The 25,112-nt window shown below is 41.8% G+C and overlaps 1 protein-coding gene across 11 annotated transcripts in view; it reads left to right on the top strand.

The window, feature by feature from the left end:
- UBR5 (ubiquitin protein ligase E3 component n-recognin 5) overlaps positions 1-24,806 on the top strand; it is a 113,809-nt gene extending 89,003 nt beyond the window's left edge. For all 11 annotated transcript variants that reach the window (XM_077493128.1, XM_077493135.1, XM_077493133.1 and 8 more), the window contains 18 exons: positions 394-467; positions 6,392-6,564; positions 6,855-6,968; positions 7,378-7,595; positions 9,085-9,205; positions 9,293-9,391; positions 9,969-10,212; positions 13,417-13,522; positions 13,618-13,762; positions 13,868-13,998; positions 15,211-15,271; positions 15,630-15,805; positions 15,895-15,979; positions 19,495-19,650; positions 19,893-20,006; positions 21,454-21,598; positions 23,068-23,153; positions 23,734-24,806. In XM_077493128.1, the coding sequence (XP_077349254.1) occupies positions 394-467; positions 6,392-6,564; positions 6,855-6,968; positions 7,378-7,595; positions 9,085-9,205; positions 9,293-9,391; positions 9,969-10,212; positions 13,417-13,522; positions 13,618-13,762; positions 13,868-13,998; positions 15,211-15,271; positions 15,630-15,805; positions 15,895-15,979; positions 19,495-19,650; positions 19,893-20,006; positions 21,454-21,598; positions 23,068-23,153; positions 23,734-23,946 (2,461 nt within the window). In that variant the 3' untranslated portion in view covers positions 23,947-24,806. The remainder of the gene's footprint in view (positions 1-393; positions 468-6,391; positions 6,565-6,854; positions 6,969-7,377; positions 7,596-9,084; positions 9,206-9,292; positions 9,392-9,968; positions 10,213-13,416; positions 13,523-13,617; positions 13,763-13,867; positions 13,999-15,210; positions 15,272-15,629; positions 15,806-15,894; positions 15,980-19,494; positions 19,651-19,892; positions 20,007-21,453; positions 21,599-23,067; positions 23,154-23,733) is intronic.
- Positions 24,807-25,112: the final 306 nt, after the last annotated feature.

Here is a 25,112-nt window from a genome sequence, read left to right as displayed (position 1 = left end):
TCATGTGCTAACTTGGGACATGCGAATAGAGAGATGAGGTAATCCGTTTGCTGTATAACAGGTGAGAGCCATCTATCTACTAGCCACTTGTGATGAAGGTGCTAGCACAGCTCTTCTGCAAAGCTACAGAAAAGGACCTGGAATCCGCTGCACCACTTCAACCCTTTATTGTATGTTCCATAAAATCTTCAGTGTGGGCTACAGCTGAAAGTTAACGTGTTTCCTACTACAGTTTCCCGCCAGACAGGGATAAGCTATGTGGCAGAGTTGGTAAATCTCATGTCTATTAACAGAAATACAAATTGTTTGACAGGAAAATCAGCTCTTGTATATCTTTCATTGGTGTGTCTGTTTGCCTGGAGTTCAGCTTTAATGCTATTTCTATTTGCTTAGAACTCGAGAACTCCTAGAACTTGGCCTTGATAACGAAGACTCGGAGCATGAGAATGATGACGACACCAATCAGAGTTAGTACTTGTGAAATATTACTTTTGTTCCTGAACCTCCAAATTTTAGCAAAATCATGTATTTGATCAGGTAATGGTCAAGATTTCAAGTTTATTTTCAGGAGCTTTGATTTGTCTTCAGAATACTTGCCTTAATGCATACTTCCATATCTTTTAGCATAGGGCTTGACATATTTGCTTGGAATCTAGGAGCCAACTAAAAAAGTTAAGCGCCAGGTCTGTAACGGCAATCCGGACCTGTCCCTGGTCTGACATGGAGGCGAGTGAGGGGAAGATAGAGCGCGCGTCTCCAAGTCATTGCCCATAGCTCTTAGAGGGACATTTATCTTTATTTTTTCAAATGACAATTTTGTTTTTGTTTTTTTTAATTGCATTTTAGTGTAAATATGAGATGTGAGGTCTCTCTGACCCCCGATCTCATATAAGAGGTCCTGTCATGCTTTTTTCTATTACAGGGGATTTTTACATTCCTTGTAATAGGAATAAAAGTGACAAATTTTTTTTTTTTAAAAGAACAGTGAAAAAATAAAAAGTTAAAATAAGAAAAAATGTTTTTTTTAAATGCGCCCTGTCCCTCCAAGCTTGCGTGCAGAACCGAACATATACGCGAGTAGCGCCCGCATAGGAAAGCGGCGTTCAAAACATGCAACCTGTAGAATTTTTTGAACGTCGCCTATGGAGATTTTAAAGGGTAAAAGTTTTTCGCCATTCCATGAGCGGACGCAATTTTGAAGCGTGACATGTTGGGTATCAATTTACTCGGTGTAACATTATTTTTCACAATATAAAAAAAAATTGGGCTAACTTTACTGTTCTCTTATTTTTTTTTTTTTTTATTAAATTATTTTTCCCCAAAAAAGTGTGCTTGTAAGTCCGCTGAACAAATACGGTGTGACAGACAGTAATGCAACGACCGCCATTTTATTCTCTAGGTTGTTTGAACCCCTAAACATTTTATATATTTTTTATTTAAGTAAAGGGGAGGAGATGGGCGGGCAGTGAAAACTCCATTAACATTGCTGGCTGTCATACCAACAGCCACCACTAGAGGGTGCCAGATTTCAGAAGGAAACATAGGACCGCAGAAGGCCTCAAAGCCGCGGCCTCAATTACTGGCCGGCGGCTGCGCGATCCGACGCGATCACGCCGGGGGGAGGGGTGCACGGAGACAGGATACCCCCAGCTGTGCTGCCCCAGGTGCCAGGTCACTAATTCTAGTCGCAAATGCGACCTGGCACCTGGGGTTTGTCGAGCCCTGTTTTAGCATATCTTTTAATTTAGTTTTGCCTACAGTAGAAAAGAATTAAAATGTTCTCAGGTATTTGTCTGTGGCCTCATTGGGGACATGTCCATGTCTTTGATTTTCACTCAAGAAATGGGGGGGAAGAGAGGAGAAACGGCTGTCCTTGGGACAGGAGGGCACAGACAGTTATATATAATTCAGACGTTTTTAACGTTCCTCCTTGTCCTAATTATGATTTTGTTTCTTGTCACAAGAGAAGTCTCTCTGGCTGAGGCTGTAACTCTTCCCTGATGCATCCAAACAAAGGCGGTGTTTGGGCTTTAACTGTTAACAATTGAATTATTTTTTGTTCCTGGACTCCTGTCATGGACAATAGAAGTACATCCAAGGACCCTTCATCTCCATTACAATAGTTATGCTACCATCTTTAGGTGATTGAACACTGGCAAAATCACAGGAAGATCCCTCCCCGCCAGGCAAGGCTTCAGTTGTGTTTTTTTTTTTTTTTTTGCTATGGTCTAAGGTGTTGGTCAGGTCCGTGCAGTCTCTGCATGTAAAATAGCTAGTTTCTTGATGGTTCTTTCTGGAATTAGGAGACTGGCCTTTTCTGCTCTGATTTGCTACAGATTTTCTATGCTTGAAGGAATGGAACTCGGACCCTGCTCTTTAATGTTGCTGGTGGGAACTGGAACCAGTGAAACAGAAAATAGTGCAAGCATATATTGCCTTACAAACTGTTGAAGTACTTTACAGGTCCAGGGCAGTGATCCCCAGTTGGGCTGTCAAGTCCCAGAAGGCCCTTGTGGCGTTGCTTGCCATGATGGGTGAAGATTGGATCCCCTAGGGGTCCTTCAGCTTGGAATGGTGCATGCCCTGTGGTAGTCTTGCTATAGTAGCCTTTTTTTTCCTTCTCTAGCGACCAAACCCTCATGGCGGGAAAGCTTATAAACTGTATAGTTTCACAGGCTGCCAAGTGCTACACAGCAGTCACCACCCCATGCAGTTTAGACCAGGGGTCTCAAACTGGCGGCCCTCCAGCTGTTGAGTAACAACGTCCCATGAGGCATAGCAAGGCTGACAGTTACAAGCAGGGCTTTTTTTATCAGAAAATGGGTGCAGGAACTCGCCCTCCCTGCCCAAATCCTCGTCCCAACCCCACCCCCAGACTCGCCTTCCTTAAAGGAGGGCATATAGACCTGTGTACAGAGGGCAGGGGTCAGCAATATGTCACAGAGCCCAGCACAAACAGTGGTAAAGTAGATGTGATATGCAGTCCAGCATACAGAGTGCAGGGCTCAGGAGTATGTAACGCAAAACCCATTGTACAGAGTACAGCATTAATAAGGAGTACCATCCAGAGGCCTTTAATATGTAACATACAGCACAGAGTATAGCAGTTCTGAGTATGTAATGTACAAGATGTTCCAAAATTCTCACCCTGCACACTGTGCCATACATTACGTACTCACTCTTGCTTATCTCTTTGCTTACCTCTGTGTCCCCTCATCCAAACCCAACCTCTGCAACCCTCATCCACAGCTCAATTCCTCTTTCCCCTGTCCACAGCCCCACTCTGCACCCCTATTCACAACTCACCTTTGCCTCTCACCTCTGCTCCCCTCTATCTACAGCTTTCACCCCAGTCCACAACGCACCTCTGCACCCCATCCATATTATCTGTGCTCCCCTTCTGCATCCCCATCTAAAGCTCACCCCAATCCACAGCTCTCACCACCCATGTTTCCCCTCAGCACCTCCAGCTTTCACCTCTGCAGCTCTTAACTTTGTACAAAGCTCCCTCCTTCCCAGTTCCCCTCTCTGGACAAATTTTCACCCTCTTGTGGGAATACAGGTCACAGCAGACTAATTGCCATTGTGGCACTACAGGTTGCAGTAGTGCGATTTTACTTTGTGGGACTACAGGTCACAGCAAGTATTTAAAAGGCCACACAACTTTTCCTAAGGGAGCACTTTCTGCATTAGAAGGGATCAAATCCAGGGTAACCAAGTTTGTTGCTGGTGCTTAGAGACTGTGCCCTCTCTGCTGACTAGGCCACTGATCCCGGCAAAGGTTCCCATGTATTGGTAAGCAGGCAGTGTCTCATCGACAGCAGAGGAGGGAAGGAACTGGTTGAGGTGTCCTAACTATGCTCTTCAGGTTTAGGGTTTATCTCAGACCTAGAAGGCCTTTGGTAGCAAAAACTTCAAATTAGTCTGGACTATTTGTGGAAGAAAACTCAGTCCTCTACTCCCAGAGGGCACAGGATATGGATCATGGCATCTGCCACAACATCCTCAATCCTCTCCTGTACATTGTAACATGACGAGAGAGAGGGGGGGGGGGGGGGGCACTTCTAACAGATGCCAAACCAGAAAAAGAAACCTGGCAGATTTCCCACATCCTCTGGAGCCTTGAAAGACTTGAATCAGCAATTTTCTTGTCGGTCCACATGTGCAGGATCTAATGGCTGAAATGTTGGTCAGCACATTTACCCTTCAAGGGGAACATTTGATCCTGCTTTGGCTGATTACATCCAGAAGGTGGTTGTAAGGAAGAGTAAGTAACTGTTTAAAAAGAAGGCAAAGCCTACAGTTCAAAAGCTTACCACTTCTTCCAAGAAGCACGCCTCAGGACTTAAACCCCAAACCCCAGTCTCTTCTGCAGGAAGCCAAGGACTCCAAAGCTCTCTAAGCCTGGAACAAGTCCCATTTGCTATACAGGGCGGCTCCACTTGGGTTGTGGGGGTTTGGCCTGGAGTGATTGTGGGAAGAGTGGGACGACAACATAGTGGCTTGACAACATAGTGGCTTGAGGCTACAAGCTGGAATTTCAGAGCCTTCCACCTCTGCTCTTTATTCTTTCAAAGCCACAGTCTGTGGTGCCCTTTGTCCAGCAGGGAGCACCTTTTCCATCTCGCCAAAAATTTCTACAGTTTTCCATGGAGGACCTTCCACTTTCGTTATTTGCGTTTTTGGCTTTTTCCACATGTCATAGGTGCCATCTTCCTTGTCCCGCAGACACTGGGGGACAAAGTTTTTCACACTTTGGATGTGGTGTGTGCTATGGGGTGTTGCCTGAAGTCAACTTCTGCAATTTGTCAGCTTGAATCCCTAAAGGCACAAGGTATTCAAGAGGAAGTAAACCCTTCCAAACAACTTGGACCTATAGGTAAGCCTAGATTAAGGCTTACCTGTAGGTCCAAGCAATATCTCCTAAACCTATATGGTTTAGGAGATATTTGCCCGAAAATGGGCACCGCTGTCTACGGCGCATGCGCCGTAGACAGCGGCGCGCAGGCGCACTAAATGCGGCAAATCCAAGAATGGATTTGCCAAATTTGTCGACTCCCGTGCGCATGCGCGGGAGTGACGTCATCGCGGCTTCGCCGTATGACAGCGGCGGAGCTGCGAGGCGCGACTCCCGTGCGCATGCGCGGGAGTGACGTCATCGCGGTTGCGCCGCTGTGATTCGTCGGAGCTGCGAGACGCCACAAGCAACATGGATGCGGCGGACTACAGGGGACAGCGGCGACTTCGCTGGCTCCTGTGTCAGGTAAGTGACACATAATGAGCTACTATGCGATGCATAGTAGTCCATTATGCTTTACCTTTGCAGGGAAAAAAAGAGGAAGTAAACCCATCAGGGTTTACTTCCTCTTTCAGCTTCCAAATCTATCTTTTGATGCATCCATCAATTTCTTAAACTTGTTGTCTAAAAGGATATTTCCACTGCTTTTGGTAACTGCTCATTCTACCAGAAGCGTCTCTGCCTCCTGATCTATTTGTAATCAGACTTGGGTAGTTCAAGTTTATAAGGCTGCTCCCTGGCCTTTGATTCATACTTTTACAAAGTTTTATCACCTGGATGTTTGAGCTGCTAAGGAAGCTACCTTTGGTTAGTGAATTTTGCAGGCTTCTGTGTGCAGTTCTAGCCTGTTCTGGTTTTGTTTGGAGCTTGTTGCCTTCCCCTCTTATTCAGTGCTTTGGGATATCCCTATCGTAATGGAGGTGTAGATACCCTGTGACTTGGGATGTATGATAAAGAAAATGCGGATTTTTTGGCTTGCCTGTAAAATCTTTTGGCGCAAATCACTAGACAGTGCTCCAATCCATCTGCCTTGCTTAGGTTTATGCCTGGGAAATTAACTTCCTGTCTATTTTGTGCTGAAAGTACAGCATAACTTTATCATAATGAAGATATAGACAACCTGTGTATTGTGATGTACTTTAAGAAAGGATTTTACAGGTAAACCAAAAATCCAATTTTTGTTACTATGTATTGTTAGTGATGTGATATTTTAGAAAGTTTGGGGAATATAACAAAGCGCCAGTTTACTGTACTTATACTTTTGGGTGGGAATAAACCATGATAAAGGCTTGGTTGTCAATGGGAGTAAAAAATAGTTTAGCGCCTATGGGCAGTAGGAGGGAGGAGTATTGCCCCATTGTTGGTGTCATTGGGAAAGAATTATGTCCCCTTTAATGTCGGTGAATGAAATGGTGTGGTATCGGTGTCAATGGAAAGACTAGGGCTTTGCATCCTTGGCAGTAAGAGTGCCCCAAAGCGCTGGGTAAAGGGAAGCAAAGGGCCACAGTTTGGAGACCTTGCTCCAAAGCATAGTTACAGAATTGTCTAATGAATTCTGTGGGAACATCCATAAAATACATTTATTGTTTTCAGGTTCTACATTAAATGACAAGGATGAAGATACGCTACCAGCAGAGACTGGCCAGAATCACCCGTTCTTCCGTCGCTCGGATTCTATGACCTTCTTGGGCTGCATTCCACCAAATCCTTTTGAGGTTCCCCTTGCAGAAGCCATCCCTCTTGCTGACCAGCCACATCTCTTACAGGTATTAATATATCAGCTCTTGTGATTTCCAGTTAGAATCCTCCACTTGTATCTGCCTGCCCTCCTCATCAAATACACCAGAACCTAGACAAAGACAAACCCATCTATGTTGCACAAGGCTTATCCTCTATGATTGGGTGTCTGCACATTGCTGTAGGTCTGGAAATTATTTGACTATGGAGGGAGAAGTACGTGGACCATTTTAAATAGAAAGTGTGTTTATGCTACTACCCATTGTTTGGTAAAAGTGGTAACTGATTTTTACATTACAATTTATCATCACCTATTTAGCCCAATGCCCGTAAGGAAGACTTGTTTGGCCGGCCAAGTCAAGGCCTGTATTCATCTTCAGCTAATAGTGGAAAATGCCTGCTTGAAGTGACAGTGGACAGAAACTGTTTGGAGGTAGGCATGCAAAAGCCCTCTTAGTCATGTTTGGTATATTTTACAAGAAATCTCAAGGATTTTCTTTAAATCACTCTGTGCCCCCATTATAAAGTCTTAAAGCCGTGCCTACGCTGTCAGCTCTACACTGCTCATTGTTGTGTAGTCCCAGCCTGCGCTCCTCTTCTGGTTGAATGATGTCCAGTGTCATTCAGTCACTTCTTCTGAATTAGGACATGAAGTAAAATGCCCCTTTTGCAGTTCTCTGCATTAAAGGGCCTGGCCCACCATTGCCGCTGGAAGTGGAGGGAGAAGTCTGAGGTAAGATGTTAGATTTGTTTAATCGGTTTATCACTTCACTGGGTGTATGTAAGGGTTTGCAACAATTTTAAGGATGTTATTTATATGTGATTTATTGTATTTTTGTTAGGTTTTGCCTACCAAAATGTCTTATGCTGCTAACCTGAAGAATGTAATGAGCATACAAAACCATCAGAAAGAGACAGAAGAAACTGCTGCACCTCAGGAAGAAACAGACAGCTCAAAGCCAGGGCCATCGGCGCATGATCTTGCTGCTCAGTTAAAGAGCAGCTTGCTGGCTGAGATTGGGCTGACAGAGAGTGAGGGACCTCCTTTGACTTCATTCAGGTACACTACTCTGCAATCTACCTAGTTGTATATGGAATGTCTTGTCTTGATTTTTGTTGTTTCCCTGTGCAGAGAGAGCTTTCTAGAGTTGCCTTCTGATCTTTAACATTATTTAATAATTGGATTGATTTCCTTGCTACTGGATAAAACATTCTAAAGGCTTGAAGCATGATCCTTAGATACTTGCATAGTGTTGGTGTTAGACCACTAATAATTACAAAAATATATAGTGAAGCATATCCATGAGGGAAAAAATAAACTTAAATAAATCAGTGCCACTAAACCACTTGAAAGATAACCTATGTGCACCTTGGTTAGATGCAGATGTACAAATAGTGCCTATATCAAAATATACTGTTTTTCCAACCATATATTCACTGCATGTGCTGAAAAATTCTATAGATGGCCACAAAGAGAGTCCAATGTGCAGAAACCTCACACAAAAGCAGCTTCCACTGTAGAGATGAACCACCTTGTACACCCAAAGTGCTCTGTAAGTGGATGCCTGCTTACCAGATGTTGTTGTCCTTAATTAAAAGGTCAAATAAAGCCTTTAGCAAGTTATTGCTTGCTGCAATTAAATGGAAGAGCCGTGTGGGAAACCTTTCCTCTCCCCTAGTTTGGATACCAGGAAAAATATATAGAAAGGATACAAAAAACTGGAATAGTGTAATCCCGTTTATTAAAAATATTAGATAAAATCAAAAGCCGAGTGGCTGCTTACATTTAAAAGTGCATTCTCCCAGCGCTGAGGCTGTTCAGCTTGTCTATGGTTAAGAGAAACTTCCCCTCTGCGTGCTGTGTCTGACATGCGTTCTACCGCCTGCTGCCGACAACCAGAGGGACCGGAAGTATGAAATGGATCGCGTAACCAGACATGCCGCTTTTGACCAGGGTGCACATAGGTTATCTTTCAAGTAGTTTATTGGCACTGATTTATTTAAGTTTATTTTTTCCCTCGTGGATATTTTCACTATCTATTTTTGTAATTAGTAATTAGTGGTCTAGCGCCCCCCCATCACACTTGTTTTCAATTTGTACTAGAATATTTATATCTAGCTTGGGGCTTAGCAGCTATATTTATTATTTTATAGACTTTTGAATTTTTGGTGCAAAGTATTTTTATAGTGTTGGTGTTTAGTCTGAACACTGTAGGTACTTTCAAGAATCCACAAGTTAGCATACTGGGGTTGATGTACTAGAAGAGTGCAAAATCTGCAGCTGTGCATTGTAGCCAAATGGCTTCTAACTTCAGCTTGTTCAATTAAGCTTTGGTCAAAAAAAAAACTGGAAGCTGATTGGTTTCTATGCAGAGCTGCACCAGATTTTGAACACCAATTTTAGTAACCCCCTCCCCACTGTGTTGCATAACTATTAAAGGGTTATCTAAAACAAGCACACTGTTGAATTGTTATGAAAGTGTAACCTAGGATCAACACTGAGTTGAGATTAATTTCCCTTGTTTACTAATGTGTGGTGTTTATTCTAGGCCACAGTGCAGTTTTATGGGTATGGTAATATCTCACGATATGCTGTTGGGTCGATGGAGGTTATCTCTTGAGCTTTTTGGCAGAGTGTTCATGGAGGATGTTGGAGCAGAGCCGGGATCAGTAAGTTTTCTTTGTTCTTCAGGGCTCTTCTTTATATACTATATTGTTTTTGTAGTAGATGGTTGACAGTTCTACTCATTCAAACAGATATTGACAGAGTTGGGTGGCTTTGAAGTGAAAGAATCCAAATTCCGCAGAGAGATGGAAAAACTGCGAAATCAGCAATCTAGAGATTTAACCTTGGAGGTAAGATTACACAAGAAATTCTCATAGTTTGACTATCCTAGTACTCTTCACTATTGTGTGACATCCGCTTCCTCCTTGTGGGTGTTTAAAGGTCACTTCTGAATGCATCGATCAGTCTTGACTTGCGCTGTTTTTTTTTTTTTTTTTTTTTTTTTTTTAAATAGATTTTAGGCATTAATTGTAGACTTAACAATACTGGAGGTTTTTTTATTTTTGCACCTCCAGGTGCCCCCTTAGCAAGCCAGGTGCTAAGGGGGCACCCATGCACGCAGGCTCTGGTGCTGGGCTGTGTTCACCCATACACACAGTGCTGGAAAGAAACGCCCCTGCTTCCTCCTCCAAAAGGAGCCTATGGTGCTTGCTGCTGTTTCTCCTGTGAGACCAGGAAGTGAGAGGGAGCAGTGCTGCAGCCAGGACAGAACTGGAGCAGAGATGGTGACATTTTTTTGGAGTGATGGTTGTCTTTATATTTCGCTTATACTTTTATTAAAATATAAAGCAAAAATATTATTGCTTAATCAAAGCTTTAATAAAAGGTAGTAGTCCATTTTAACCTTTTTTTTTGCTTGGGCTTTAGGTTGACAGAGACCGAGACCTCCTTATTCAGCAGACAATGAGGCAGTTGAATAACCATTTTGGGCGCAGGTGTGCCACAACACCAATGGCTGTGCACAGGGTAAAGGTCACTTTTAAAGACGAGCCAGGAGAGGGCAGTGGAGTAGCCCGAAGCTTCTATACCGCTATTGCTCAAGCATTTCTGTCAAATGAAAAATTGCCAAGTCTAGACTGCATTCAGAACACCAACAAAGGAACACATACAAGTAAGCCTCTTTCTTACAGGATATGATGTGTGGTTGAACAAACTTGTCCGCGTGAATAGATTGGGATTAAAGTATAATAAAGCCAAAGTGGGGCTCACCCCCCCCCCCCCCCCTTCATTGTGGATACAGAAAGGAAAGGGTTCACTTCCTGTTCCATAGCAAAATAGGAAATGAGAGGAAATCCCTCTAATGTAACGGAATCGGTGTCATTGGAAGATTTCCCATCTCTGCTGTCAACCCAAAATTTGCCCTTTCTTTTACTTTCACAGTAGACAGGTTGAATATCCCCAACAAGCACAGGCAGCAAAATAACCTGACAGTTTCTAATCCCTCTAAGTTTTGGATAAATTGGGGAAAAAAAAAAGTTACTTTAGAGTTCTGGAACTAGTATGCAGCTTAGAAATCATCAGACTGACGGCTTCTTTCTAAATCACTTCCCTGAGGCTGGGTTTACACATGCTGCGGCTCACAGCAGGGTGTCCAAGGTTTCCCTGTATTGGAACCAAAGACACACAGGACCCTTTCCAAATGCTGACTGCGGCCGCCCCAGAGCTGTGTGAACTGGCTCCATTGCGAGCCGGGCACTCTCTCCTGTCAGGCGAGTTGGATGTAGAGAAACCGCATCCAATTTGCATTAGTGTGAACCCAGTCTGAATAAAAAATATATACATTTTTTAAAATCTTTTTTATACTTCACTGCTCTGTGCAAAGGTTTTGCATAAAGCAACCTTGATCCTCCTCTTCTGGGGGCCCCTGCCAGTGCTCCTTCCCACTGCCAAGTGCTCCAATAGAAAGCTGCTTGCTATGGGACCACTTGTGTGGGCTTGATCTTGAGCCACACTGTATCTCAACTGACACACAAAGTGTAGCTTGGCCCCTGCTGCTGCACCTCTGTCCAGTGAGGGAAGAGCGAGCCTCTGCTCTCCTGCACAGCTCTGGATAATGTCAAAGGAAAAAATACCATAAGCCGCACATAAAGCAGACCCATTTGAATGAAGTGAGATGAATGGCGGCCTCAGCCCGGATTCCAGCCACTCCACTCCCCCCCGCCATGTTTCGCTCTACATCTTTGAGTTTAATCATGGAGGGGCTGCACAGAAGGCATTAAAGTTAAAAAAAAAAAAAAAAATGTTACTATTAGAACCCTTTTTAATTTTAGATATTATTGAGGTCTCTACAAAGCCCATTACCGAACTGCAGCTATACAGGAAAAGCTAGGTTTCTTTACTTCAGCCCCGGAGGATTTGGCTGGCCAAAGACAGCACTTTTTGCGATTCAGCACTGCGTCGCTTTAACTGACAATTTGCGCAGTCGTGCGATGTGGCTCCCAAACAACGTTGACTTCCGTTCCCCCCCCCCCCCCACAAATAGAGCTTTCTTTTGGTGGTATTTGATCACCTGTATGGTTTTTATTTTTTGCGCTATAAACAAAAATTGAGCGACAAGTTTGAAAAAAAAAGCTATATTTTTTTTTTTTTTTTTACTTTTTGGTATATAATATATCTATATATCTCGGAAAAATATATATAAAAAAACACTGATACGTAGTCACATATTTTTGGTAAAAAAAAGATCGCAAGAAGCGTTTGGTTTGGGCAAAAGTTATAGCGTCTACAAAATAAGGGATAGTTTTATGGCATTTTTATTTTACTAGTAATGGTGGCTATCAGCTATTTATTTTTTATTTTTTTGTCTCGACTGTGACATGGCCACATTGGACAGTTTTGACAAATTTTTGGGACCATTGGCATTAATACAGCGATCAATGCTATAAAATTGCATTGATTACTATAAAAATGTCACTGACAGTGAGGGCGTTAAGTGGGTCCTCGGGAGCGATTCTAAATGTAGGGGGGTTGGGCTAGCTGTGACACAACACTGATCACCTCTCCTGATTACAGGGAGCTGTGATTGGTGTCACTATGCAGAGAGAACGGGGAAATGCTTGTTTACATTAGCATCTCTCCGTGAGACGATTGCAGGTGTCCCCACGGTCAGACTCGCGGAGCTCACGGAAGGCGCACGCCTGCTTTGCAAGCCTCGCGAGATCACATAATATAACGTGATTTTGCGCAGCGGGGCCAACCTGCCGCGGTAAAACTGCGGAGGCTGGTCCACAAGCAGTTAAAGCTGTTAAACCCAAAGGGAAACCTGGCAGCTTACCTATTCTTAAATGGGGGTATCTGCATTAATTTTCTTTTTTAAGGCTTCTATTTTTCATCTGGTGATCCAGTTAGGCTGTTTTTCAAAAGAATAAGCTCTTGTAGATTGTATCTGTTATAGAGTTTGACAATTTACCACTGACGGGGGTGCTTACAATGGTCAGCTTTATGTAAAACCTTTTATCCCAAAAGGGATACTGTTTGCTAGAACTGCATATAAAACTGGAGTTTGGCTTCATTTAGTGTTTTTAAATCTGCTAGTACATATAACGCTCACCTTCCCACCAGACTGACAATGCTGCTGTATAAATGTGCTTCTGTGCTCCTTCATCCAGAGCGAGGGCACTGTAATATAAGGTGTGTTGCTGGCCCAGATCACCAGGTGAAAAAAGCCTAAGAAAATAACTTGCGCAGCCTCCACATCTAATGATTGTTGAGCTGCAATATATTATGTTTGGTTTTGAATATAATACCACTTTAAGTGATAGACCTCTTCTTCACTCTACTGGGAGAAGCTTACCTTCTGCCTGTGGAGGTTTTTCAGATTCTTCTACCGCAATGTTTTTCTTAGGATTCCTGCTGCACCATAGGCATTGCGGCTCCTACAACATCAGATCAGTTAACCCTCAGCAGAGCTTCGGGAGGCTGTATTTGGACCCCTTGGAGTAATCCCTCCATAAAGTCTGCTGATGTCTTCAGACTTGGTGTGGAAGTGCACAGTATGGGTTGTGGGGGGCGCACAGATTGGCTAGTATGTCATATATATTTTTACCCTTGAATTGTCCTTTATATAAAAAAAAAAGTCAAGATTGACTAGTTGAGATGTCATTACAAAAGGGCAAGTCTTATGAATAGCAATTGCAACCCCTCTAGCTCTAGAGTTACAAAATAGCTAATCCTATACAAAGTTAGGAGCCTTCATTTTTGCCAGTGACCAGTCGCCTGAAGGTGACTGCATATAACCCAGTGGTAACCACTACAGATCTGTATCCCGTAATGTACACTAAAACTTTTTAATAAGTCAAAATGTTTGCTATTAAAGGTTTGATGCAGAGGCTAAGAAATAGAGGAGAGCGCGACCGGGAAAGAGAACGGGACATGCGACGAAGCAGTGGTTTAAGAGCTGGATCTCGGAGGGATAGAGACAGGTTTGTTCCATATATTTTTTTATTTTTTTTTTCATTCGCCAATAGCGTAGTTTTCCATATGACCTTCACTTAACACGCATGCTTTTTTATTTTAGAGATTTCAGGAGACAGCTGTCGATTGACACAAGGCCTTTTAGGCCAGCCTCTGAAGGGAACCCCAGTGATGATCCAGATCCTCTTCCAGCTCACAGACAGGCTCTTGGGGAGCGGCTGTATCCACGTGTACAAGCCATGCAGCCTGTAAGGGACATCTTGTCAATTTTTGTAACTGCTTTGTGATGTTCGAGTCATACATTATAAACATTTATGGCACACCCGAAACATATAACCATTTATTTCTTTTAGGCCTTTGCAAGTAAAATTACTGGTATGCTGCTAGAATTGTCTCCAGCCCAACTGCTACTGCTGCTGGCCAGCGAAGACTCTCTGAGAGCCCGAGTGGATGAAGCTATGGAATTGATTATCGCACATGGAAGGTATCACTTCATAACCTAAACTGTTGCATACACACATTCAATTTTAGACTGTTCCTGTATAGTTTGAAAATGAGAGGCTTTGTAGGGACCCTCCTCTATCATCTAAACATAACCTACTTTCAGACTGCCCACTATGTAATGTGGACGGGCATGCCCATACAGGTACAGCGATGTACTGGTACATCACTGCCTGTTTCCAGTTTTAGGTTGCATACATACGCTCCCCCCACCATCAACACCTGCTGTGATTGTACACAGCGCTAGTTTCTCAGCAGGTCCCGACCAATGATTCATGGCCGGGACCTGCTGATCAGCTGTATCCAATCGCATCCCAGAGCCCTGTGTTGACAATCAACACAGGGCTCTGTACAGAGGGAACAATCTGTTTCTAGAAACAAAGGTTATTAGTAAAAAGCAGCATATAATACCATAACACTTGCTAGGCACACAGTTAACCCTTTGATCACCCTAGATGTTATCCCATTCCCAGCCAGTGTCATTAGTACAGTTCACGGTGTATATTGTCATTGTATTAGTGTCAGTCAGTTCCCACACATTGTAAGTAGGTGTCAGATTGCACGCTGCACTATGAGTCTCACTAAGTCTCTGATCGCTGAGAGTAGTAGTAAAAAAAATAATAATCCAGTATATATACCATAGCGTTATAATCAATCAATATACACTTATTGGGACTTTTCTTGCCAATGATATGTAGCAAAATACATCTTTACTTTTTTTGGGGGGTCTTTTTTTTCTTCTTTAAATAGAATTAAGTAAAAGGCCTAGTAGTAATCAAATGCCACGAAAAGAATCTCTATTTTTGTGGTTGTATACATTTCTTTTAGGTACAGAATTGCATGACTGCGCAATTACCAGTTAAAGTAGCGTAGTGCTAAATGGCAAAAAAAGGCATGTTCGCCGAGGTGGATAAAATGTCTAAAGCGAAAAAAAATTTATATTGGTCAGGGTCACGTCAGGGTGATTTACGATAATTTCCTGTTCCATAGACCCAACATGCAGTAATTGGAGGGAAATCCCCTTGGTTTATAGACTTGGATTTAGTTAGCACTTTTTTGACTCTTGCCTTATAAAAGCTGGCAATAGTGGTGTTGAGTCATTCTTGGACTTTATATCAACTATATCAACCTCGCTATAAGAGGTTCTAGGCCTAGGGAGATAACACAATGTAACCGGATAATCTTTCTTTTCTAGGGAAAATGGAGCAGACAGTATACTTGATCTTGGCTTGTTAGATTCATCTGAAAAAGTGCAGGTAAGCCATTGTTACTGCTAATGTTTTATTCTTGGATCTTTGAGATTGACACTTGTAATGCTTGCGACTGCCCATAGTTTATAGGGAACTTGAGTCCAGAGGTGATCAGCTGTCCTTAAATTCGAAAGTATCCTGCAGAGGGTGCAATTATCTGAACACTGGCTGACAACTGCGGCCGCTATCGGCCTGTCACTGCTTTGTACATGCTCAGCAGTCACAACTATCTGACAACACCTGGCTGCGGGTTTCAACAAGTTACTAACTGAACCACAGCATATTTGGGCATGTAAATGAGATGTTACAGATCTGTCACTACTTCCGGACTTTATTTCTGAAACTCTGCAATTTATTGTTGCAGGAAAACCGTAAACGTCATGGATCCAGCCGCAGTGTGGTTGATATGGAACTAACGGATACGGATGATGGTGATGATAACGCCCCCTTATTCTATCAGCCTGGCAAACGAGGATTCTATAGTCCCAGGCCTGGCAAGAACACAGAGGCCCGGTTAAACTGTTTCCGGAATATTGGAAGGTAAAGGTTTTGGCTATTAGTAGAATGTCGTGTCAATAAAAATTGCAGTTTTCTGTGAATATATGATAGAACATATCTCGTTGTTTCAGGATCCTTGGCCTGTGCCTGTTGCAGAATGAACTATGTCCAATCACATTAAGCCGGCAGGTTATAAAGGTTCTCTTGGGCAGAAAAGTAAGTCTTTTGTGAAATATTCAGATTCCATAAATTCACAAACCTAAAATACTGATATAAAGTTATAGGACACCTGTTCTAAATATTACATGTTCTAGCCCACATGGAAAAACAGAACCCCGCCCCTTTACAATCATATTTTCTCTCCCATTTCTTTATGAACGGTGAAGTAGATGCTTTTTTCCAGTGCCGTTTGTTGCTAAATGTGCCAGGCCAATCTGAGTTGCTTTGTACTATGTGATCTCTGTGATGTCCCTGATCACAAATGTAGCCAGTGTTGTTTTTACATTGCAGAGCTCACCCCTTCCTTTTACAGAGGAGGAAGGAGGAACTAATGAATTAATCACACCATTCATTGGTTCCAGATCAGAAGATCCCAAGGTTGTGGCATTGTTTTTAACACTTTCACCCCCTTCTCTGCCAGTATATCTCAACCCTATTTTTGTCCTTCCAGTGACCTTTCTATTAACCCATTTCTTTATTCTGCACATCTATACATAACCCCTTCATCTCCATTTTCACTGTATGCGACCTGTACCTTAACACCTTTGCCCCCCTTTTCCCTTTGTTAGAATATTTTACATTTAATGTATCCAGTTTACTATTACCGAGCAGTATGTTTTAACCCCCTCAATGTTAGTATGGTTCTTTCCAAAAAAAAATTACATCATCTTGGGATGTCTGTTTCATAAGTGATAATTTATGGCATTTTTGTAGAGTTCTGGTATCTTTGTGTAATGTGCTATAGCAGCAGGTAAAAGAAACCGTTTATTTTTTATTTTTCTCCAAATAGTTTGGTCGTTGAGGAAAACAAAATGTATTTTTTCCTTTTGCCAGTTGCAGGCAGCTGTATAATCCAAATAAAGCTGTAGGCCAGCCCAGGATAACTTCTGCTACCTGTGTATCCAAGGATGATGAAAAATTGTTTTCTTCAGCTGTACTGTTAAAAACTAGCCTTATTTCGAAAAGTTTGAAAAAAGATGCAAAGATTGGGTTAAATATAAGCAATCGTCGAGATACGCAGATAGGATGTCAGATGAACCATAGGATGACTAAGGATTTAAAAAAAAGGGGGAGGGGGGAAAAAAACAGAAGGTCGGACTTTAGCTATTCGGAGAGATCTCAAGGGGGGGGATGTGGGGGGGAATTGTGTTGGGTGGGATAATTTAAATTTTTGTTGTAATTGTGTTTGTAGCCCCTAATGGAATAGGAGAGGGAAAAAACAAAAACAAAAAAATTAATATTTAAGGAATAATTGCTACAATGATTTTGAAATGAGATGAGACAACAATGAACGGTAGAGTTTGATTCAAGTCTCTCTAAAGTGTTCACTGAAGTGGAAAAAAATAGCCTTATTTTGCTAAAGCGATCAAACAATCCAAAAATCATACGAAAATTTCAATTTTCGGAGCGATCGTATGATCTGATCGTTGGTACAGATATTTCAAGAGCCGATCAGGAGAGTTTATCTGATTATTTGATCGGACATGCACGAAAAAACGATTTGTTCGATTTTCGTTTAATCAGTCCAGTTTTCATTCGAAAATGCAATAGATACATTACAACACATGACATCACTTCAGAATTTTTATTTTGTTCAAGAATTTTCATGACTTAATAAACTCTTCAGGTTCGATGTAAGATTGGCATGCAAAAAAAGGACGATCATTCGTCCAATAATCTCATTGTGTGCACCAGGCATTATTTTCAATCTTCTCTTCCTATAATTCCAATCCAGAATCTTCTCTACATAGCTGCTAGAGCTTGTCTTCATTTACAGCTATGTGGCATGGGCATCGGAGTGCTGCAACTGGACCCTGTAGGACTGAGTGTTGCAGGGATAGATTAGAGGAGACCTTCAGTCACTGGGTTTAGCTTAGCATGGAGAAGTTTCCAGACTCTGTTCTGGTCAAGGTTGGCTGCAGGGAGCTGTCAGATTCAATTCACCCGTACATTTATTTATTTTTTCCTCCAGTTGCTGTCATTTTGGCTTCTAGAACTGTCCTATCCAGACCATCATTCTATTCCTCAAAGATTCCCTGCCCTTGGGGCATGTGAGGCCCTTGGTAATACCTGGTGTGTCTTAGCTTATCCTTACACCAGAGGAACCCTCTGGCCTAATAGGTCAGCTAGGACCTGCTTTACTTGTCACTCATCCTTGTAGGGTTGTGTGGTTTTGGTATCCTTCATACACAGGTCTGCTTCTCAGGCCTGGTGCCTTTTCCTGAGTGTGGGAGACAACCCCCAGTGAAGTGGGTGGCATTGTGGATTCTAGTGGCCAAGATCTCCCCAAAGGGCTTAACACCTTCAAGATTTGGCTAGATCTGACTTGGGTTTCAGTGTTGGAAACTACCTGTCAACTGCAGATGATTGTAATCAAACTAGTTCCGCCCTTCAGGCCCCGTGTTATTATGAAGGGTTTTACCCTTTTCTTGCCTACCTTGCACCTTTAATCTCCCCTTGTTCTATTTGAAACCGTTGTCTGCTATTAAAGACTCCTTGTGGGTCTAGACTGTTAATGTATCTAACTCTCCTGGACGGGGTATTCTCTGGTGTGATCACTTGGTCTCCCATCAGATGGCTGGTAATAATTCTTCTCCGCAAATCCAGGTGGGTTCTCTCACTAGAGATTTTTCCTTCAGGAATGGTTACTAGACTTTGAGCGAAGGGGTTCCTTCCCTTGTTGGATCCTGACTCGTATAGGTCTCCTGCTACTGTCTGTTGGACCCCATCTATGTGCTGCTGTGTCTTCAATACTGAAGTTCAGGTTGATCAGCTTCTCGCTTGCTCCAGGTTTCATTGTTGCCTTCTGTTTGGAGTCATTCTCCTCAAATGGTGACCTTTTTCTATTTGGTCCTGAGCATCAAGCTGACTGTTGTCCTCTGGTCCTGTTGCTGTTCCCCTAATTAGTAGAGAGCTCTGCCACATAAAGCATTTATGGCTTAAGGCATTTCTTGGGCTATAGGCTGTCCTCCTGTCTGTTTTGTTGGGCCTGCTAGTGGCGGTTTCTTTAGAGTTGCTTCATAGCTGGCCAAAGTGTCACTCTGTTGCTGTTTTCTTGCCAACAATGAGCTTCTACAGCGTTTTAGCCAGAGAGGGAATGATGACATAGGAACTGGCGAAAGTCCACCACCAACAGGAGCACTAATGGGAAATTTCACTATTTTGTGACGAAGCATACATTTATTTGCAGTTTGGTTTGCTAGCTTCCTATATTAGGGAGAAGTGTTATTTGGTCAGTCTTCATTCAATGTTGTACGGTAAAGTATGGGCCTCTAATGAATGGGCTCAGTAAGGGGTTATAGAGGTACAATCCATACAATAGTATTTGGGTCCCCAGGAACACAAAGGAAAGTGTACCCAAACATTTACAATGACATCATAAAAATATATTTTTGATACAAAAAGTTAAAAGGCACAAAAATCCACATACACGAATAAAAGCAATAACCATGTTGTATGGTGCCTAAATGTTTATAGAAATTACGAATGTGTTGTCTTTTATCATTGTGTAGGTGAACTGGCATGATTTTGCTTTTTTTGATCACGTGATGTATGAAAGTCTGCGTCAGCTCATCCTCGCCTCACAGAGTCCAGATGCAGATGCTGTGTTTGCATCAATGGACTTGGCATTCGCTATAGACCTGTGCAAGGAGGAGAGTGGAGGACAGGTATGAACAATATTAATTATGCATGTTGACTATTTAAACTGTTTTGTATAATGGCAAATCATTTGTTCCCCTGAAAACGGCCAAGATTTGCCATATTATGCAAGGTCTCTCTCCCCCTTTTTTTTTTTTTTTTTTTCCTTTTCTCCTAAATCATTTAACACAACAAGCGAACTTTAATACATCTGTGGTTGTGTATGCCTATACAGATTACCTTTGACTAAAGTTTAATTTCTTTTCTTCAGGTGGAGCTCATTCCCAATGGTGTAAATATCCCTGTAACCCCTCAAAATGTATATGAATATGTAAGAAAATATGCTGAACATAGGATGCTGGTAGTAGCAGAACAGCCTCTACATGTAAGTTTAGTTTGAGAGTGCGTGGAACGTTTCACTCTTGGGTCCAATTTATTTTATTTTTTTTACTGTAAAATGCAGGCAGTCCCCAGGTTACAAACCAAGATATGTTCTGTAGGTCTGTTCTTAAATTGAATTTGTAAGCAAGTTGCTGGTGATAAAGCTTCAGTGGAAACTCCTTTTTCCCAATAACGGTTACAGGAGTAAATTTCCCTTCCTAGGGGTGGATTCTGCTCACTCCCTCTTGTCTACTTCATACTTACAGAGGGAGACAACAGACTGCAAAGACTTACATGGTCGGATGTCTGTATCTGTGACGGGTGGACAGACTCCCAAGTACTGTAGCTTAACCACTTAAGCCCCGGACCATTTTCCAGCTAAAGGGCCAAGCCCCTTTTTGCGATTCGGCACTGCGTCGTTTTAACTGACAATTGTGCGGCCGTCCGACGTGGCTCCGAAACAAAATTAACATCCTTTTTTTCCCCCCACAAATAGAGCTTTTTTTTTGGTGGTATTTGATCACCTCTGCGGTTATTTTTTGCGCTACAAACAAAAACGACAATTTTGAAAAAAAAACTCATTTTTTACATTTTGCTATAATAAATATCCCCCCCAAAAAAATTTTCCCTCAGTTTAGGCCGATATATATTCGACATATTTTTGGTAAAAAAATCACAATAAGCGTTTGATTGGTTTGCACAAAAGTTATAGCGTCTACAAAATAGGGGATAGTTTTATGGCATTTTATTTTTACTATTTTAGAGGGTTTTTTGTTTTGTTTTTTGTGGCTGCGATGTTATGGTGGACACGTCGGACAATTTTGACACATTTTTGGGACCATTGGCATTAATACAGCAATCGGTGCAATTAAAAATGCACTGATTACTGTAAGAATGGCAGTGTAGGGGGTTAAGTTTGTTTTTTGTTTTTTTTAACTGTAGGGCAGTTGCGGAGCTCAGGACCGAGTCGCACGTGCTCGTGACCTATGGCTGGGCACCTAAAGGGCAACGTACCTGTACGTGCTTGTGCCCAGCAGTGCCATTCTGCCGACGTACATCGGAGTGAGGCGGTCCTTAAGCGGTTAAAGTGATACTAAAGTCTAGTTTTAATATTTTTATTTTTTTTTCTCTCTTAATAAACTTGTTAAAATAGATTAAGGCAAGTGGTTAAGGAAAACGCAACCCAAGAACAAAAACTTGTTTGCATTGCACCCATCATTAGTGGGAGTAAACCATACATCTTTGGTGTCAATCGCAGCAATAGTGTTTTGTAGCCATGGGAAGAGAAATGCCCCTAGACCCAAAAAGGAAAGCAAAGGGCCACATCTGGCCGCAGTTTGGAGACCACTGATCTAGAGCATATACTTCTTCTTTTTTTTTTTTTTTGGATGCAATCTATGGCCAGCATTATTGTGCTTTCTGTTACCTTATTGCTATTGTGTATGTTTTAGGCAATGAGGAAAGGACTGCTAGATGTAATTCCAAAGAGTGCACTAGAAGATTTAACAGCGGAAGATTTCAGACTTCTGGTGAATGGCTGCGGTGAAGTTAATGTTCAGATGTTGATTAGTTTTACATCTTTCAACGATGAGTCGGGTAAGAAATCGCATACATTGTTGTTCAAGGAAAAACCTTTGGGCACACATTACAGTTCAGTTAAATGAACACAGAATAATAAAACTATAATTTGATCCGCTATGATAAAACCCATTAAAAGCAGCAAAAAAGTGCCCCTGTAATGCTTTATAGTATTTAGGAAAACATTTCTGTGATATTCCCAAAACTAAAGGAGTACACTTTACACGACCATTGCCCTGAGCTTTGGCACTGCCCCACCCCCGACTTCTCAGTGCAAAGGGGCCATTGTAATATATTTTATCAATAATCAGCTGCATTTTTTTTTTTATTGCCAGATTCATTTTAAACTGCACCTTTTCTTCACATTGGTTCTGTGTCACCAGAACATGAGGTGACTAGAAATCTCCCAGTGGGGATCCCGGTTTTGGTGACGAGTGAAATTCTCACATCTGCAGTGGGGACACACCGCTAAAAATAAGCTGACCTCTGTCACTCTATCCACTATTTGACATTCCCTTAAGGCGCCGTTCACACCTGAGCCATTTTCTGCTTGAAGTTTGTAGCTCTAAAATGCTCAACAGGCCAAATCCCATTCATCTCAATAGCTCCTGTTAACATCTGAGCATTCTGTCACCTGAAGAAAAACGCCTGTCGCTCAAAGTACATGAGCATCTTTTTGGCAGATTACAAGTGGTTTTGGCCCCATAGACTTCAATAGAAATGCCTGATTGGAGCTTTATTATGGTTTCTCCTCAAACGGCAGCTCTTAAAACCCCTTGTATTCTTCTTGCTCTCCCTTTCCTCCCCCAGTGCTTTCTATTGGCTAAACAAAAACGCCTGAAGCTGTAAAATGCTTAGAATACTGTTCTAAATATGCTCAGGTGTGAATGCAGTTTTAGTATGTTTCCTGGGTTCTTAATTAAGTATGGGTTTGTTTTTTTGGCTTAATCCTATTCCTTATGAGCTGACTGTTACTTGGACCTTACCAACATGAAGTACACCTTCTGTAGGAACAAAAGGAGGAAAATAACAAAAGCTTTTTGTTATTGTGTCAGCAGAGAATCCAAACAGAAGAGGATTGGGGCTGCTCTGTGCAAAACCATTGTACAGAGCAGGTAAGTATTATTACCCCCCCCCCCCCCCATTTAAATTCTTTTCTTTTAGAATCACTTTAAGGATGCTGGTAATATGTGGTATTTATTTGGTCTATCTATTAAAGCCGTCAATGATTCTTAAAATATATTTTAAGGTGGAGTTTAAGACCTTTATGGTCTTCATTCTAATTGTTTTATGACATTAGTGACTTGTAAGTTTTACATGAGTAAATTAGTACAGTTGCATTAGTTTTACATGCAAGTTCCCTTATCCTGTAAATAATGGGCCTTTATCATTACAGATTTGCATGCAGTAAAAAAACACAAAATAATTATATAACTATTTAAGATGCTTACTACAGAATAAAATATTTATGAATGTTTGTTTTTCAGGAGAAAATGCAGAAAAGCTTTTGCAATTTAAACGCTGGTTCTGGTCAATTGTTGAAAAGATGAGCATGACTGAGCGGCAAGATTTAGTAAGTACTTGTCACATTGCACTATTTTATGTTTTCTAATAGATATTGTAACTTTGTATCCTAATCATAGAGTACAGAACACAGGCTGAGTATTTGCAGAGCCTGGTTTATAGGCTGGCACCTTGAGTGATTGGACACTGGTGGTGCACCTCCTTTATATCCCAACCCCACTCTTCTGGGGGTTTTTTTGTGCTCAAAGGTGATGGACCTCTTCTCCCTTGTCGAGGTTCACACACTAACAGTGTGGGAAACGCAGCAATCTCTGCATGTTTACCACACCGTATTGCAATCACACCATGTTTGCGATTATATCGCAAATATCCTTGTTTAATTAGGCAGAGCTCTTGTCTGTCTTCTCGCCGATCAGCAGGTGCTGGTGGACATCCATTGGCCGGCACCTGCTGATCAGCTTGTGTTGTGTTCAATCACAGCAGAGGTACGCGTGCCGCATCAAGCACTAGGTACGTGATCTGGCGCAGGAGAGCCGTTCTGCCGTCGGCAAGTGTTTATATGAAATCCTGTAATGTGAACAAAATTCACACTTGCACAAATAATGATTTATCTGTTTTTATATTTGTAGGTTTATTTCTGGACATCAAGCCCATCTTTACCCGCAAGTGAAGAAGGTTTTCAGCCCATGCCTTCCATTACCATACGACCGCCAGATGACCAACATCTCCCTACTGCCAACACCTGTATCTCTCGCCTGTATGTCCCCCTCTACTCCTCCAAACAGATTCTCAAACAGAAGTTATTACTGGCTATTAAAACCAAGAACTTTGGGTTTGTGTAGATTAAATAAAGCGTTTTCCCCCATGTAATATATCTAGCAAACATGTTTTTCTTAGATCTTTTTCCATTTGTCGAAAAGGTTTATGAATTTTAACACAGTTTTGCCCAACCATGATGTCGCGTTGAGGACTTTCTGGCGCTTTGATTGCAGTGGCGTCTAACGCCAATTGGTCACGCAAAACCCAACTGAGTACAATTATTGGTGGGCCAGTCTATCAGGTCTTCTGACAAACGGTTTGGCTTGTTACCGTTCCTTTTAAATCCAAGGACAGGAGGATGCTGAAGTAACACTGTGATAGTCTCTTCCAAGACAGGAAAAGGTTCTAAACATGTCTGACTTTTCACTGCGGCCTTTGTGAAAATTGCTTTATCATTGACTCTTGGAAGGAGGGAATGATATGAAAATCAAAAATGTATTCTGTCACACCCTTTTATTTCCTCTTTTTATTTTTTGTGGGATTTTTGGGGGTACTTTTTTCCCCCCTCCCATGCTATTTAATTTGTAGTTTGGCTACTGTGTTGTACATGATGTATATTAAACTTGTAAAAGTGATATCCTGAAAAAAAAAATAATGGGCTTATGTTGCACTATTTTTATTTTTCACGTGTCATGTCAATCTCTAATCACAATCTTTTCCATAGACTGGAGCTTTTGAGAATAGGTCATGACAAAATTGCATGTACAAATACATGTATGTAATTTTATGTTAAATGCATAAAAATTCAGTTGGATTTTTTTTCTTCCAAACCATTTCTTCACTTTAATATGCTTTGTCAATTACGCCAGTGGGAAAATAACTCAAGCAGATCTGTTTTTTATTTTAAATGGACGCTTTTAGGTAAAAAAAAAAATGAAACAAATTGTGTGTTGAGTTTTTTTCTGACATTTATTGATATATTGCGATGTGCTTAATTTTTAAACATTTCAAATTAAAGGAGTTGTAAAGACAGAAGTTTTTTTTATCTTAATGCATTCTATGCATTAAGATAAAAAAAAACCACCTGTGTGTAACAGCCTCCTCAGCAACCCCCAATTACTACCTGAGCTCCTTCTCTCTCCAGCAATGTCCCGGATACCCTCAGCCATCTAGTACACTCCTCCTGATTGGCTGAGACAGAGCAGCGGCGCTATTGGCTCCCGCAGCTGTCAGCCAATCGGGGGATCAG

This window comes from Lithobates pipiens, unplaced genomic scaffold (genome assembly GCF_037356315.1).
Source record: "Lithobates pipiens isolate NorthernLeopardFrog02 unplaced genomic scaffold, aLitPip1_a1.2 Scaffold_19, whole genome shotgun sequence".
Taxonomy (NCBI): Eukaryota; Metazoa; Chordata; class Amphibia; order Anura; family Ranidae; genus Lithobates; species Lithobates pipiens.
This window is presented reverse-complemented; position numbering and strand designations above follow the sequence as displayed.